A 19103-nucleotide genomic window follows, 5' to 3' on the forward strand; every position below is an offset into this window, starting at 1 on the left:
TGTGTCTGTTTTACTTATCTGTTTTTATCATTTTGTTTTTATCTACCTGTACACCACTTTGTTTACAGCTGTGGTTGTTTTTAAAAGTGCTTCATGAATAAAGTTGGTATGGTAGGGTATGGGTTTGAACCATTTATTGGCAAACAGATACAGTTAGAATTGGCGTTACAGCTCTGCTTTTCTGAGTACAGGGTGTATGACTTCCATGTCCTGCATGAACTTAAGCTAACTTCACTTCACAAAGTGTTAATGCTTTTGACCCTCACTACCACTGAACAAAAATAATCTGAACTTTGAGTCAAACAGAATTACAATATCACCAAAGTACTTTGATTTTGAGCACTAACCTATGAGCTAAGCACGCAGGCGCGGCTAATCAAACTGATGTCAGGAGGCAGCAGCGTCACAAAAACTCGCAAAGCATTATTTAGGAGTGTGTGAATCATAAAAAATCTGTGGAGGAAAACGAAGCAAAAGAATTTAACTACAGAGTTTGCTAAAAGGTTGGAAACTAACTGCAGGTGTCACTCAGATCTGAGGGACATCCTCAGGTTGTCAAACTGGGACTTTGCTTTCTCTTCTTTTATCAGACTTCACTTCACTGAAAACCATCAAGTTTAAAACATGTTTGAAAATGTGATTCATAGCAGTTAACTATTAAAATTGGGACCAGGTCATTTGAAGCTTCTGTGAGAAAATTAAAGAAGCGTTTTTGTCTCCTGATGTGAGAGCAGACAAGGTGTGGCCACACAAACGCTGAGTTGTTTTGTTGTTGTCTGTTTCTGACTGAAGGCAGCAAACTGAGTCCAGCCTAATGAACTGGATTAAGACGTCTTAATGGCCCCGGCGCCTCTGGGGAACAACACGAGTCCATTCCTCACAAACTGCACTCCTCCAGATCAATGACATCTGACATCGCTTGGCATAACAAACCCAGACATCATAAGAACACAAAACCCAGGAAGGACTCTGAACCAAAGATGAAAGATAGTGTGAGCAATTAAAAAGACAAAGAGGAGAGAGGAGAGAGCGATATAAAAGGGATAAAAGCCGTATAGAAATAAGGGATAAAAGCAGCGATGGAAATAAATAATTAACATAAAAGCAACAAAAATAAACGGAAGATGACGGGAGAGGGAAGCATCAGAAAAAAAGGATCTAGAAGTGTTAGAGGTTGAAAGATGAAGAATTACTGTGTGTTCACATCAAAAGAGGCAAAAAAAAGGCGAAAGCAAGCAGATTGACAGGCAGGAAGCAATCAAGCAACGATCTGACCGTTCTCCAGTCGGAGCTATAACACAACAGGGGAAAAAACCTCTGACCACCAGGAATAAAAGGCACTCAAAATTAATACAATTTAAGAAAAAACAACCAATAATTCTCCCAGACTCCATGTTAATCTTTTAATCAATAAATTAAACCCCTATGCAACCCATGCATATTCCCCGTTTCAAAATAAATCACAACCAAAATAAAACAATAATCTCAATGTTCATAAAACCAAAATCATGAAAAAGTTCCCAACTAACGAAAAAATACAAGCTGTCATTCTTCACACTATTTTAAACGGTCCTTTAATCCTGTTTCTCCGTAACACAAAAAAACATTAATCTACAAGAAACTAAAGATAAATCCTCAAGGAAGAAAAAAGGTAGTCCAAAACAAAAGCACTCGATCGAGAAACAAAAATCACTGGTACACCAGGCCAAAAAAAACAAAACAAGAAATAGCTTCCAACTCCAGGCAAGTGAAAACCAGGTTACTGGCGTCCATTCAGATCCTGGCGCACAGTCCAGTACGAAGCCATCCACGGAAGGTTCCAGAAGGATCCAGTGGAGACTGTTTGATTATAAGAGTAACCTGCGCCCCCGTCGTATACCTCAGACTGTTGCTGAAAAAAGTTCGTCTGGAGCCCTGGTGTCATCTCATTCAGATAAAGCAAGAAATGCTAGCATGCTAGGCTAGGCTACGTCTTTGCCACGGACTACGCTTCACTTCACTATTTTCTGCTATTACTGCAGATTTTTTTTTAACTCACCAGAACAATCTACCACCTCCGCGACACAATTTTTTTTGTTGGTGGTCGTGGTAGCTAAAAAGGCGGACATTAAAAAGAATAGGATGAGCCCGGAAACGATTTATGAGCTTTCCGATATCCATGACGGAACTAGGAGTCGAAGTTATATGCGTTGTTCCTTTGGCCCGCTCGGTCGAAGGACATCTCTACTCGGATTGGTTGCCAATGTTTGCCGATGAACTGCGTCATAGCTAATTACCATAAAGAGGCTCAACTTCTCATCTGGTGCAGCTTTAGCTGCTTTAGCCACTCAGGGCTCTCATTAAAAATGGATTAACTTCCGGTGTGCTTGCCGCTTTTGCCGCTTTTGCCTCTTTTGGTTTGAACGCACAGTTAGAGGATGATATCACATAGTAGCATGTTGAATTTGGCTAGCTTTAGCATGATGAAATAGCATCCATAAAAACTCAATCTTTGTCAGGTTTGCCCACAAAGTAGAAAAATCAAACTTTTCAACAGCCTCTGGATGAGATTTGATGAAACATTTCTGATGCTTTCTACAAAGTCCTGAAATCTAAATGCTAATAGATTGTTAGCTGCAGCGGTATGTTTGTAGGAATGAATGAATCATCGTCAGTTTGCTGCTGATGGAAGCTGAAACCAGAATGCTTCTCTCTCATACTAAAATCCAATTTGATCCAATTTAACCGACCAAGTTTTTCACCAAATTGGGTGTTTCCAAATTGCTGCATGTTTGTTTGAAATTTCCAGATTTTTTTTCAGGCTCCAAGAAACAGAACAGATCAAACTTGGAAAGAAACAAAACATTTAAGTTTCTAATATTGTTAAAGCTCATCTTTTTTATGTTGGCTCTATCCAAGAGAAGCCAAACATCCCATAATACCTAACACACTGTTTATTTAAGTCATTATAATCAGATCAGCAGGTTCATCTAAAAGACTGTGAGTATGATCTATTTTCAGCCCTCACTGTGCCGTGGCGTGCTGTGGCGTGCTGTGACATGTCATTTATTGAACACATGTAGGGAGAACAACGTGCGACCGGTTGCTCCTCCAGCACCTGTTACCATGGCAGCGTCTGGAGTGCTTCCTGTCCCTCACAGCTGATCAAGAGGAGGCTGAAATGGAGCAATGCTTTGTCACTCCTGTGTGTGTGTTTTTGGTACGGGCTTGTGTGAGAGTTTGGTTCCCAGAAAACCTAAACATTGATTGCATTTTGATGTCCTGTTCTGATTTCTCCTGCACGCATCAACCAATAAGTCAAAACTAAATTGGGAGTAACAGAAAACTTCTCATTCCAAACTTCTACTGAACAGCTCACTCGACATCAATTCTGAAGAAGCCACCCTGCTTTGTGTCGGATATAAATCTTCTCCTCTTTCTGAGGAACCCCTTAGGTAAAAATCAGTGGTTTGTGATGCTTTATAGACTCTTTAAATAGCACAGGAATAATGCAGTTTAACTCTAGCACACACACACACACACACACACACACACACACACACACACACACACACACACACACACACACACACACACACACACACACACACACACACACACACACAGTGCAGCTCAGCTCTCTTCTTGCTGAGTTAACTAATGCCAATTAAAGCCTAACTGGAGGCAGTATTCTCTGCTGGAAACCACTGTTTCCATGCTGAGCCAGCTTCTTCCAGATCAGCTCTGTTACAGCTCTGGGAGAGAAGCCAGGGGACCAATCAACACCAAGGGGGCGACAGTGACATCATCACCCAGCTTGAGAGGGAGGGCATGCTGGAGAGGGACTAAGCACAGGAAATAAATATCATTATACTAAGATAAATAAATAAATAAATCAAGTTGCTGCCTGATAAATTGGCTGGTGAGTGTATAAGCGCTGTAGAAACATCTTGGAAATTAAGTGATTATTTAATAAAATTGATCAAGCCTGAGTATTTAAGGAACTTCTCCAATAACACTAATATTATTTCATTAAGATACGTTGGACCATGAAGGTTCCACTACTGTCTTTTATGCTTTAGACATTATTGGTTTTGACGAAGCGGGACATTCAAGGACATCAGCTTGGACTGTGAGAAATTCCATGACGGCATTTTTGTTCCTCTTATTATGAGATTTATTTTCAGATTATGTAACAACTGAAATAATCATCCTTCGCAGTGCACATTAAAACATGTAGAAACACAGGAAGCTTTAGGTAAGGACTGTAAGTATGATTGGCAGACGGCCATCCTTATCTCCACCTCCAGACTGCACTGCATGCTGGGACTAAAAATGGAAGTCAGCACAGGTTCCCGCGCCCTAAAAAATGACAATTATTACTCTATTTAATGAAGGTGAGCAATTAAAATGGGGAAAGAAGTGAGAAGCTTTTAGAGGGTTGTTAATTCATGGAAAAAGCAGGTCAAACTTTACACTGTCAGGCATTAGAAACTCACTATTACATTAGTTCATTTTTCAAAGGGGTGATTCTTTTTTTGCAGTGTGATAAGTATCTGCTTTAACACGGCATCGCTGCATCTGCTGAGACCACATTCACAGTGAAAACATCACCAATCCAGCCTCAACGCTCTGTTCTGAACCTGACGTGTTGGAATGAGACGTGAAATGTTCGGTCTGCAAAAAGCCTGTTTAAGATACAGCGGGGTAAATAAGTATTAAACGCGTCAACTTTTTTCTCATCACATTTATTTCCAAAGATGCAATTCAAACAAAATTTCTACCAGACATTGGTATTAACTCAAATAATCCACACATGAAAAGAAATCACAACGTTCAGGTCCATAAATAATGATTATGTTGAATTAAATACGATAACACAGGAAAAAAGTATTGAACACACCATGACAAGGCTGTATACTTTGGCAAGGAAATGCACCATACCACCTGAAATCTGTCAGTAATTATTACTTGAACTTCCAATTAGTGCAAACCAACATCAGCTGGGCTAGAGCAAAATGATGGTCCTATAAAAAAGGTCGTTTTTTCACCAAGCAGTTAAATACCACACACCTCATGATCAGTAAAGGCAAAGAGCTCTCTGAAGACATTCACAACCTGATTGTTGCTCAGCATCAGAATGGAACTGGGCACAGACTTATATCAAAGCACCTGAATATTCCAGTCAGCACCGTTGGGGCCATTATTCACAAGTGGAAGAAGCTCCACCTTACCATCAACAGGCCACGCACAGGAGCTCCTTGAAGATTTCTGACCAGGGAGTCAGAAAGATAGTCAGAAGAGGACTCAACGAGCCAAGGACCACCCTGAAAGTGCTCCAGAAAGACTTGGAGGCAGCAGGTACAGTTGTTACAGAGAAAACAATAGGCAGTGCACTCCACCGCCATGGCCTCTATGGACGCTCAGCCCGCAAGACTCCATTCCTCAAGAAAAGGCATGTTGAAGCTGGTTTAAAGTTTGCTAAACAGCATCTTGACAAGCCTGTAGAATACTGGGAGAATGTTGTCTGGTCAGATGAGACCAAAACTGAACTTTTGGGCTGTCATACTACATACCATGTTTGGAGGAGAAATGGCACTGCACATCACTAAAAAACACTACACCAACAGTGAAGTTTGGAGGTGGAAGCATCATGGCATGGGGTTGTTTCTCATCTCATGGTGTTGGCAAACTTCATATAATTGACGGAGCAATGAATGGAGCAATGTATGGGGAAATTCTTGATATGAATCTGCTGCCATCCACCAGGATGATGAAGATGAGACATGGCTGGACCTTCCAGCAGGACAACGATCCAAAGCACACGGCAAAGTTGACTCTCAAATGGTTTCAAAAAAAGAAAATCAATCTGTTAGAATGGCCTAGTCAATCACCTGACTTCAATCCAATTGAACATTTGTGGAAAGAAGTAATGAAAAGGGTTCACCAGAGGGCACCAAAGAATATTCCAGATTTAAAGACAATCTGTGCAGACGAATGGGCCAAAATCACACTCAGCGTGTTCAATACTTTTTTCCTGTGTTATTGTACTCAATTCCACATAATCATTATTTATGGACCTGCACGTTGTGATTCATTTTCTTGTGTGGATTATTTGAGTTGATGTCTGGTAGAAATTTTGTTTGAATTGCATCTTTGTTAAGAAATGTGATGAGAAAAAAGTTGACGCGTTCAATACTTATTTACCCCACTGTAAGTAGAAATAATCATCTCCCTGAGTATTTTGTCTCTTCTGCTCTGTGCTTGTTTGTTTTCCATGTCATCCACCGTTGAATTAATTTGTGAACGACTGTTTCATTCTTCTGAATTGTCACAAATCCGGTGTCTACACAGAAACAGGAGTTTTATTTCAAAGTGCCTAAACGCCTTCCCCTGCCAATGTAACAGAACCCCGCTGTTTCCTCAGGGTATTGAGATATTTCTCAGTTGTCACACTCCTCTCTTGTTGTTGGCAAACAGGTAGAAAGAGAAAGAATGTCCTCAGCTACACAATACCAGCCTCGCTCATTGTTTTTCCAGCCAGGAGATTATAGCCAGGCTCAGGCAATCAGAGCTGCTGCAAGGCCTGATAGAGCCTCAGACGCCAATCACCGACACAACACACCGGCTCTGTCTGCGAGGGCCGGGCTGACAGCGGCTATTGAAGCAGGTTGGACACACGGCGGGTAAGAACAATGGCCGGAGGTGCAGCCGTGCGGCGAAGCTTTTCCACTGAGAGATCCAGCTGTCAGCGTCACCTCACCTCAGCTGACTCAGCCTGGGAGGGAAACGCTTTCTCCGATCTCTGAGACATGGGCTTCAGGTGGAGAGGAGCCAACGGGTGATGAGCTGATGTTTCACAATAAGTGGCAGTTAGCTGACAACTGCAATGTTTTTTCTATGTTAAAACACCAACAATGGAGTGGTTTTATCCTGAAGAGTTTTTCTTAATATGTTAGTTGAGTCTCTGAACTTCCAGCTTCTATCATTGGTTACAGTAAAAACACCCCTATTAGTCAGGATCATACAACCTGCTTTGTAAAATACATTTCCTCTGTTTTTTTAGAGAAATTATATTCTCTTGGGACAATCAGATATTGCAATGTCTCCAGTCCTTTACACCTTTTCTTTCCCTGTAAAACTGAGACATATTGTACCTGGCGGTGGATCTGTACCTGTTTTAACAGATTGCATCATGTAGTATTGTATTTAATGTATACTTTTTATTTTATCATTTTATATGTTATGGTTTCCTGTTGTAGCTATTGGTAAATCATTTTCTCATATCAGTGTATCTCATTGCGTCTTAACATATCATGTTTTTCATCCTTTCAAGTCAAATTTGTTGGTATCATAGCCAGGGATGTGTACCAATGCCTGGTGCCTTGCAATTGGTATTGGTACTCAACGGTACCAATTTTTGTTACTTTTGTGTGTTTCTGTGGCAATAAATATTCATTTTTTTCATAATAAAATCTCAGAAACTTTCAATGTAACATATTTATTTCTCAATACATAAACTTGCAATGGTGTGTTCATGCCCAGCATGGAAAATCGCCTACTCTTCCACTTCCTCACAGTCACAAGTAAGCCTTTAGGTACCGAAACATGGTACTGTTTGGTTTTACATGAATTGGTAATGTTTCATACCATCTTTAACTGTTTCATCTTGAACCTTTTTGTAATGACCTTGTTTTTTTCCATATTGAGTCGTTTCCAGTCAAATCATTTCATTCCAGGACGGATATTTTCAGATTAAAGTGTTTCCAATTTAACTCACTTTTTGTTTTGATCCGTCTTCATTTCATATAGGACAGTTTCATATTGAATTGTTTCATACTGAATCATTTCATGTCATATTGTTTTGTTTAGATTGTTTCATTTCATATATGATAGATTTGTATTAAATGGGCTTGTATCAAATCATGTAGTATTCAATCATTTCATATGGAATTCATAAATAATGTATGATATAATATATTGTCTCCTTTTCACATTGTATCCCTTTATGTCTTTCACCTAATAACCCAACGTTGTATATTGTGTTGTATCAGATTGTATCCTTATTAGGGATGGGTACCTTTCACATCTGAGACGAAATGGTACCGATGCCTGGTACTTTTTGGTGTTTATGTTTGATAATAAGACGTATTTTTTTCAATTTAACTTGTTTATTTTTCAGTATATAATCTTGTAATGCTGTGTTCATGTCCAGCATGGAAAATCTCCTACTCTTCTACTTCCCCACAGTCACAAGGATGCATTTAGGTACATAAACATGGCACCTTTTGGTTTGACGTGAATCGGTACCTGGTACTTTTGTCAGAATTTGGTTGGTACCTATGAAAGTACCTTATTCGGTACACATATTTATAAATTATATCTTTGTATATTTAAAGATTTTGTATCATATGGTATTGATCTGTATTGTATTGATTCGCTTGATAAAGTTTCCCATTAATTCAAATTGTTTTGTCCCATCTCTTCTTGTATAGTGACCATATCCAATCCCAAATATCACATATGGTATTGTATGAAGTTGTGTCCTTCTGTATCATTACTTGTGGTATCCTTCAATACTGTATCCTTTCGTATTGTATCATAAATTGCAATTCCAACCCCATCATGTAACTTAATCCAAACAGATATATTTTGAGTGTAAGTTTATCAAAAGACATAACCACGTGAGTGAAAACACCTATCTTGTTATCTATACTCTGATTTTCTTAAAACCGTTTTAAGCAGCATAATTTTAGCTACCATTTTTATGAATCTTGAGAAGACGTTATCTTTATTTGAATAATAAAAGCAGATGATTTAAATCTGTTCAGCAGATCAGAAAATAAAGGGAGCATTAAAGTGGAACGATCGACTTTCAAATAAACTAAAAGCAGTTATCACTTTTTTCATCTAAGTTAAACCAGGTCACCTGAGGCAGCCACAACAAAAGACAGAGCTGGTCTCCATTCAGTTATAAATAGACCTCGGTGCAGACATTATAATTTCTTTTTCACCACAGCTGAGTTTTTCTTTTTTACCTAAGCCACCAGAATCTGATTATCTGCCACATTTCCAAAGGACACAGACAGGAAACGCCCGAGCTAATGAATTCAGAGCAAACACACCCTGCCTGAAATAAACATACATCAGGAAGCAGGTCAGAAACACACTCGATCAGCTGAGCTCGGCCACCTGCACCACCTAGCAGACCATCACATGCTTAATGAGATTATAACACAGATTACAGTCTCCTGCTATCTCTGTCAGCTCTCTGTCTTTGTTTAAAACCTGCAGAGATGCTGATAAAACAAGCCCGAGCGCTTCCCAGTAAACTGATGAACGCTTCTGATTCACTGATAGAGAAAACAAAAGGTTAGCGAGCAACAGACGAGGACTGAACTCTGACACGTTAACTGGTCACCATCCATCTGACTCAGACCAGATGAGACGAGATGAGATAGAAGTGTTTCCAAGCCTCAAAAATGAATCCTAATGATTTTCTGCCCGTGTCTTTGATGAGCTTTTTTTGATTCTGGGTTGATTCTCAGCAGGGTTTCCTTCTTCACTGTCGATGCCAAAAAAGAGTGAAGCAGAGAGATCGGGTTTACAAATCAGGAGGCAGTGCAGCAAATCAGATGTGGTTGTATTCACACAATCTAATAAAAGTTAACACTTTTCTACATGGTAGTAATTCCATAAATAAAGTAGCAGTTAAATGTCCTTATGAAACGTTTGAATAAGCGGTATCCAGCATTTCTACCATCCCTTGAGTCAACACATTACGATACAACACAATATGGAAAATTCAAGACACCAACCATATGATACAACAAGAAAAGATACAATACGACAGGATATCACATGATAAGACATGATACTACAAGATACAACACAACACAACACGATACAGATACTAAGATACAGTATGAAAAAACATGATACTTTCCAAAATGATAGGATTACCACAAAGCTATACAAAATGATGTGAAAAGATACAACACAGTACTATATAATACAAAATGATGCAATGATATAATATAAAAAAAATACTTAGTGATTTAGGCTACTTTGCAAACAGATGTGACAATTTTTAGAAACAATGGGGTATGAAGAAAATATGATGCAAGAAATAATATGCAACACAAAAAGGTGAATAGATACAAAAAAACTCTATATAATTAAAAATCATCATACTTTATGGTATTAAATACACACTAAGGTATGGGGAGAAGTAGCATGATGTGTTAAAATATGAAAAGAAATGAAAGGCAGGATCTGATTCAAAGTTTATTACTTTAACCTTGGCCTCATTGTACATACGCCCTACACTCGTTTTTTTCTTTATATCTTTAGTAATTTATAGTGCTGTCAGGGGATTAAAAAAATTAATCTAATTAATTACAGGATTTGTAATTAATTAATCTAATTAATCCCATTTTAATCTCATATCTGCTTAAGGTCCCAAAATAAAGACTTTAAATTCCAGGACATTAAAATTACAGTACATTAAAAGTACAGTAAATTCAAGGCTTTTTAAGGCTTTATACCATTTGAAACTAAATTAACACCAGTTTCACAATAAACACAAATGGAAAAACCACCACATCAGTTTCATAGGGTTACAGACAATAGAGTCCCAGCTGCAACCACATCTATTTTTGTTGTTTGCGCTATCGTGATTCTGTGGTTTTACTCCAAGAGCCACTTAGTAAATACCTGAAGATAAATAAAATAAAATAAAATAAATAAATAAATTATTATAAACAAACAAAAAAATAAAATAAAATAAGCATGTAAATAAATATAAATAAATATAAATAAATAAATATATTACAAAAATAAATACATGTAATAATTTATTTTAAGATTTGGAACTCTTTACAATTATACAAACGTTAAACTTTTTCAAGACTTTTAAAGATTAATTTAAGACATTTTAAGGCCATCTAATGCCTTGGCTTTAGATTCATGAATTCAATGCCTTTTAAGACTTTTTAGGGATCCGCTGGTACCCTGCTGACCCCAGAGTACAGCTCATAATGTAAGGTCAGAGGTTTGCAGATTGTTATAAACCCCAAGGAGGTGTGGTGGGCAGTATCCACCGTATGGAGATACTGTGTAGAGGCATGCATTAAAGGGATTGGCTCGGTCTTCTGTCTGAAAACAATCTTTGATGTTCATGAAAACTAACCCTGTTCCATTAATATACTCAAATACTTGAAAGGTCAGTGAAGATGAAGTTGCGTTTGTGTGGTGTGTCAGACTTCTTACCGTTGACGCAGATCTCGTAGGGTGAACACAGCTCGTTCTCAAAGAGGCAACCTGTGTGGGAACACACAACAAACAGGTTAGGAGGTCAACACCGAACAGACTCACACAGACGGGGTTTTGTAACCGAGTCACACATTTTCTCAGTGAAAGGATCATTTATGTACAGCATCAGCAGGGACAGAGACAGGAGCTGTTATAGAGACAGCTCTGTGGCTGTGAATTAGTGTGCAATCATGTGGGGTCGAAAAACAAGCTCTTAACTGGGAGTATTCACATGAATCAAGCCAGAACAACAACTCTATATCTCTATAGATATTTACTCTATATTTCACACATCTTAAGTCAATAAAATGCTGCTTTTTATGCTATCCTGCTATCTTTGGCACTGATAGTTACAAGTTCAAGATGTGAAGGTCAATGTTGCTCCACAACCCGGTACCTAGGGATCGATACCGAATTAGGTACTTTTAAAGGTACCAACCGAAATGTTGCAAAAGTGCCAAGTATCGATTCATGCAAAGCTGCTTTTCCACCAAGCAGTCCGGTTCGGTTCAGTACAGTTTGGTACAGTTAAGCCTGATCCTGTTTGCGTTTCCACAACAAACTGTGCCCTCTCATGGTAGGCGGCGTGTAAGCCGGATGCTGAAAGCCGCAGCGTGACGTCGTAGTAGTGCGACACAGTGTACCCCGCTAATAAATCCAACGAGGAAGAAAAATGTGACACAGTAAACAAAGAGCACAGATGGAAGACATGCAGCATTTCATCCTCTCAGTGATTGGCATGTAGCTCTTTGATACAAAGTGCAATCAAGCTTTGTTTCAGAGAAGTCTGTGTGCCAACAGGAGAAATGGTTGATTCTACCGACCAATCAATGGTCTGCAGTGTTGTAGCTCCACCTTCTGAGAGTGGATTAGTTCAAGCTGGCACCCATACGAAAGGGTCCCAAAAAGTGGGACGAATCATCTTGATATTTTTGGGGATCTGTCCCGGGATAAGTCAGTGGAAACACCACAAAATGCGCACCATACCGAGACGAAGCGAACCGGACTGCTTGATGGAAACGCGGCTTAAGACCAAAAGGTACCATGTTTAGGTACCTAAACACATCCTTGTGACTGTGAGGGAGTGGAAGAGTAGGTGATTTTTGATGCTGTACATTAACACAGCATTGCAAGGTTATATATTGAAGAATAAATATGTTAAATTGAAAAAAAAAAAAACTTTATTATTAAACAAATTGATTTTTTTATCACATAAACACAGAAAAGTACTGAAAACTGGTACCGTTGAGTACCGGTACCGATTGCCAGGTACCAGGCATCGGTACAGTATTGTTTCAAATGTGAAAGGTACCCATCCTTATCGTTACGTGGCATCTGTATTTGCATTGAACTGGGTACCGGTACTCAACGGTACCAATTTTAGGTACTTTTTTGTATTTATATGGTAAAAATATAAATTTGTTTAATAACAAAATCTATTTTTTTTCAATTTGACATATTTACTCTTCAATATATAACATAATATATCACCTTGCAATGCTGTGTTCATGTCCAGCATGGAAAATCCCCAACTCTTCCACTCCGTCACAGTCACAAGGATGCATTTAGGTACCTAAACATGGTATCTTTTTGATTTTTCCTATAAAAGAACCTATGAACAACACTTTTTGTGTCTGAAAATGTTTTGCCCTCATATGATCGAATGATTCTCCTCCACAGACAGATTTCCCTCACTGCATCCCGCTCCCAACTGACATGAAACTTAGGTACGCGAACTCAGACCTGTCGTGGGATTGAGCGCAAGTTCAGATTGATAAATGCTGATCTGTGTGTGGAAAGGAGTGTACACCCATTTTTCACCAATAATTCCCCACATCATTATTTATACAATGTTGTGTTTAGAGTTACCGAAGCAGCAATGTGTTGTTATGATAACGATAACATAATAACTCAGCTTTAAATGCCCAGCAGCTCAATCTTTGTCATTGTGGTATCAAAACGTGCATCATTGTCATTTAATATTCTTGTATTGTGACAAATAAAAGCTGGTAGATGTACACACACAAGCTGACACACACACACACAGGAGCATCAGGGAAATCCTCCAGGGACTGTAATAACAGGCAGGGAGCCAGAGTGCTCTGTATGACATTAGCAAATCTGTGGGATGCTGCAGCCATGGAAACAGTTGCTCGTCGATGAGTCCCTCTCTGCCTTTCAGGGATCAAAGAGTGGCTGCAATTACTGCCCCCCGCCCGTATCTCTGCAATCATCCTCCACATCCAGACTCGGGGAGCTCCTGTTTTCATTTTCTGCTCTCATATCTCTCTGGAGAGAATATGGCACCACAATTTCACCAGCACCTGAGCTAATATCCGACGTACACGAGGATTCATGCACACATTAGCAGTGACATGGTCCGACAAAAAATCCCCCATAAGATCAAAATTCATCTACAGCCACTTTCAGCTCTGCACAAACTCACAAGCTTCATCCCATTTCTTTTCAGCGCAACCTCATTTTCTCCTTACCCATGATGCAGTTTGTCTCTAACGAGGACATACAGTACAGTCGTTTGCTACAAAGCTTGTGCCATTTTGTTCCTGTTTTGGTGGAATTAAAGGGAAAGTTACTGGAGGCTGAATTTGTTTACATCTCTGAGGGAAAGACTCAGTGATCACAGCGGTTTCCAGCAGCTGCAGTCTTGTTAAAGGCAGAAACATGTAACACAAAAAGGCTGTTTATACAAAGAGTCAGGGCATCATTACAGCAGCTTTGGGGCCTTCATGCAGAGTTTGGGCCAGTGTTTTTTTTCTTTATCAAGACGGCATAATAAGAGAGAAAACACACAAGCAAGAAGTCACAGAGCACACAAGCCTGATAATGAAAACAAACTCAACAATTGGGAACAAAATGTTTGTTGTGGTGGACGTTTTATCCCTGATGTGAATGTTACATGGCAGCAGCATCGTCATATAATGATGAGCTGTGTTACGGTAAAATAAGACGCACATCCAGAAGTAAGAAGATTTTCCTTCCAAGCCAGTTCAAAGTGGAGGATACAGAAGACGGCCCTGTGAGCTACTCCTGCAGCCACCATGACTTTTTGCTGTCTGGTTTCATCACTCCTCACCAGCAGAGTGTGAAATAGGTTGCAGTCTTGCACTGTGGACTGACGCCAAGCAGGCGATGCGGGAGGACGGGAATTTCAATCAGCTTCACCCTGTGAGCAAAGAGCAGCGTCCAGGCTGTGGCCTTTAATGCCTCCTGGCAGGGCCATTACAAGCAGCGCTCGGCCACAACAAAGGCACTACATTTCCCAGGATGCCATCTGTCTGTTTGAATCAGACACCTGCTGCTCCTGAGAGAGAGGGCCAATTATTGTACCTGAGAGCAGTCACCTTGAAACATGAAGCCAAAGATATAACCAACCTTAAAACTGTTGGGTAAACGTGTCGATGTGGAGCATGAAATGACCCAGACTGTGGTCCAGTCCAACATCTGTCAACACACAACAAACTCTACACCTTCAAACCCCAACTGTTGTATCAATCTTAACCACACTGGAACAAACAGTACTGCTACTACAGTAATACTCTGAGTACTCGTCCAGTCCAGCGTGGTATCTGGGATCTTTCAGTGCCTAATGTCAGAAGCAAACATGGAGAAAAAAAATATATTGCATTTTTTGCCAGGTTCCTGATTTTTCATTGTTTTCAATGAACAGGGATGGGAATCGAAAACTGGTTCCTGTTGAGAATCAATAAGAAATGTTTCAATCTATCGATATTGTTAGTCTTTGTGCTAAACGATTCCCTTATCGATTCTTTACATCATGCCTGAGCTACGCCAACTAGCCTGCCGCAGCTACCTTAGCTTAGTGGTTAGATAATGTTTCCCAAGAAAAGTTTGATTCTCAGTTTGAAGTTTTATTGAAGAACTGAACTCTCTCAAACAAGATTCCTATTCAACGCATTTAACATGGTATAAATCTCCTTTTTTACAAAAAAACAATATTGACGAAACAGCGCTAGCTTAATGCTAACATATACAGGAAATTGTATAGACACACGGTTAGCGCACATCGGTATAACTTTGTTTTTACAATAGAGTTTCAACTTTTCTTTCAGAGATGTATCACAGTTAGTCTTGTGATGATAACTGAAAACTCCAAATGTCAAAATACTCACAAGCAAATGAAAGAAAGGTGACATGCAGGCTCATGGCTGGCTTCATAACCACAGCAAGGTTCCAAACAACTCAGAGCAATGCTATAACCATTTCGACACACTAGATGGCCTACTTCAGTCAACAACATGTAACAAAAAGTACACCAGCGTCACACGACGTGACTCATTTTTATTGACGCCCAGATATACCCAGACCAAGTGACCCATTTCATGTATCTTCACTCATAGACTCAATTAAATGTTGTTGACACCAAAAACCTGTAAAGCTACTTTTAGTACTGAGACAGTTCAAAAGAGGAATTGATAAAGGAATCGGTAAAGACTTAGATCGATAAGCAGAATTAATAAGGGGATTGGTATCACTTAAAACTTATCAATACCCATCCCTGCTAATAAACCATAAAGACTAAAGGTTAGAATTTAAAAAGTGAATCTTCAAGATTTAAGAAAAATCGTTACGGTACATTACTATACATTACGTTAGGTTACGTTACGTTAGGTTACGTTACGTTATGGTACGTTACATTATGGTACGTTACGTTATGGTACGTTACATTAGGTTACGTTATGGTACGGTACATTACGTTACGTTATGGTACGGTACATTACGTTACGGTATGTTACATTACGGTAGTTTATATTACGGTAGGTTATATTATGGTACGTTACGGTACGTTACGGTACTTTAGGATAAGTAACGGTGCGTTAGGGACTGTTACGGTACATTATATTACAGTACGTTATGGTACAGTATGTTATGGTACAGTACGTTATGGTACAGTACGTTATGGTACGTTACGTTATGGTATGTTGTGGTACATTATATTACAGTACATTGTGGTACGGTACATAACAGTAAGTTATGGTACGTTACGTTACGGAACGTTACATTACGTTACGTTACGTACGTTACGTTACGTACGTTACGTACGTTACGGTATGTTACGGTACGATACGGTACGTTACGGTACGTTACGGTACGTTACGATACATTATGACAGGTTATGTGGTGTTAAGTGACAATAATTTACAATAAGTCACAAAACAATAGAATACAATATAATAGGGCAAGGGTTTAGGGTTTGTTTAAAGACATATTTCAGTATGTTATGTTACATTACATTATGTTAAAATGCTTCGGGCCTTAAAAGTGCACGAATAGTGTTATAAGAGCCACTGAGGGGAGTCATTAAGATTTGATGTGTTAATAAAATCATATCTTTTAACACTTTGAGACAACAGAGAAAGATTTGCTTGATAAAGCTCTTTTTACAGTTACAGCTCTCTGGATTTATGTCAAAACAATTAGAATCAGATATTGTTTTTTGTCCTTGCTGTACACTTAGTTATACAAAAGCTGTTACTTCAGCTTACAGTCAATCTGTTTTTAATAAGGTGAGACAGATTAAAACAGAGAGAGTCCTTCTTAAAGCACAAAAACACAGAAAAGTGGTCTTCAGTCTGGTTTCCAGCACATGACTTTCTGCCTCCAGCTCTCAGCTCCTCCACTACACAATGTTATCTCTGAGGGTTTGTTTACATCGCTGCACTGTTGATAAGTTGCGGTCAGAGACTGACAGAAAACGGAGTGGGCCTTTTAAGAGCTTTCTCCTCCTTTGTACATGTATTTTTAGTTTATCTGAAGGCTGACTCACTCTCAGGTTTTCCTGTAGCTTATCAGAAAGGGCTTTCCTTGATCGTCTGGGTTTTTTTTTTCTTACATGGAGGATATGTTTTCTTTCCTGTGTTGTGCTTTAAATTATTCCACAGAGGCGAGATCAATCGCTAAACTTCACCTGAGAGTTCAGAAAAGCTGAGAGATAACAGATTGTTTAAAAAAGCAACATTTGATGGTGTTTATTCTGCGACAGTCGAGCAGGGAAATCCATTTCTCAATGCGGAGGTGTGTCTGAGCAGCTCCGCTTAAATTAACTGTAATCTCTTTTTGTCTTCCCCCCCTGCAGCGATGAAACAAGCCTCTCCATCACCTCCTCCTTCATCCTTTTATCCTCTCCCTCTCATCCTCCTCTCTACTTCTTCTCCTCTGATTGTTCAGAGCTGTGCTGCTGATGCATCCATCTGGTTAAATGAAGCAGCGCTGCTTTGTGTTCAGAGCTCTTTTACTGATGCTGCCTGCTGGATTTTTAATTCATCCCCAGAATTCAAGAAGCGTTTTATGGAGTTACAGTAAATCAGTTTCTGCTGAGCTTTTTAATTATATGTTGCTGGCATCAGCCTTGGAAACATCACGCTCTATTATTCAGCATTAGAAATACAAATATCATTTTTCTCATGAAGAGAAAAGGTGGAAAACATTCGTAGCTTAATTAGTTTTTGGTTTTTAACAGAAATCAAAAGCTCTAATAGCCTCTAAAGTCTGCCGGCTGACTCCAAGCTTTCCCCTGAAAGAGTGCGCAGGAGGCACGGTACACCCCTGCAGGCCTAACAGGCACATTTCACACAGATAAATGTTCGCAGCAGATGTGTTTCCACCTGCACAGTGAGAAGAAACCAGAAAACAGGAGGAGATATCAATCAACACAGCCTGAAACAGCAGCCTGCAGCAGGCAGCGCCAAGAGCGACGCTTTATTTTAACACTCCCTCACTTTCTTTTATGGTCGAACACCAGCCGATACGGATCAATGTATTGATTCACATCGAGAGGATACATGTGAATTAGCACTAAGGCAAAGACCTAAAAATGAGGCGCTGGTTCCTCCCAGCTGGTCTTCGCTACAGGATGATGTCAGGGTTTATAATCACCATCTGCTTGTGACAGGGATTCTCCCCCAGCAGGAACACAGAGGAACATCCTCTGCTCCTCGTGTGAATCAATTTCACAGCTAAACACGTGAAAAGGTTTTGATCTAATAAAATCTGAGCTGGAAAAAATTAAAAGCTTGGTTCTGTCAAATTACCCTGGATCTCGTACCAACACTAAAGTCAGGAAGTCAAGTTTCTGACCCGAGTGACCCTAAATCAATAAGCCTGAATGAACTACAGTGTTAACTTTACTTGACTTGCAATTTTTCGGTAGTTCCTTGAGGGAGCTCATAACTGGAATTACTCATATGAAAAATCAATTTTTCCCATTTAAATGAATAAAGATGCCATTAATCTGTTCTGGATCCCCCCAAAAAACAGATTTTTTTAAGTTTTAAACAAGAAAAATGTAAGTATAAATAACAAATATTGTTTTTACACACAATACAATACAGGATCTGAAAAGTCGCTACATAAAGAGTTGGCAACACAATCCTGCATGACGCAACCACGTTTTACACTACAGCCATAGCAAGTGAATTTTCCCCACAACAAGAAACTTTGAAGCCATGTCCACACGTATCTGGGTTTTGGAGAAACTGCATATATTTTCATATGTTTGCGCCTGTCATCCCCACGAAACCGCAGTTTTATGTCACTGAATGATGTTTTCTGACAACTCCAGCCAAAGTGAAGATTCATGATTTTGTGTAGAGGCTGGAAAACTGAGTTTCTGATTCTCAAACGTCACAGCTGAATAACAGGGCTCATTCTGATTGGCTGGCACAGGTTTCACGTCTGATAAACACTGACAAATATGTGTCTGGCATGCTGTGGCAAACCGCATTCACCGGCACATTTGCCTGGTGTATGTCGAATAAAGTATTTTTAAAAAC

General features: G+C 39.4%; 1 protein-coding gene across 1 annotated transcript in view; it reads right to left on the reverse strand.

Moving 5' to 3' along the window:
- The window catches only part of LOC141804092 (receptor-type tyrosine-protein phosphatase N2-like), a 238389-nt gene that overhangs the window by 212311 nt on the left and 6975 nt on the right, over nt 1-19103 (reverse strand). The window contains exon 2 of the mRNA XM_074688343.1: nt 11251-11301. Coding sequence (XP_074544444.1) covers nt 11251-11301 — 51 coding nt within the window. The remainder of the gene's footprint in view (nt 1-11250; nt 11302-19103) is intronic.

Source organism: Halichoeres trimaculatus, unplaced genomic scaffold (assembly GCF_033239565.1).
Source record: "Halichoeres trimaculatus isolate MK-OKI-2021-1 unplaced genomic scaffold, fHalTri1.1 fHalTri1_scaffold_15, whole genome shotgun sequence".
NCBI lineage: Eukaryota > Metazoa > Chordata > Actinopteri > Labriformes > Labridae > Halichoeres > Halichoeres trimaculatus.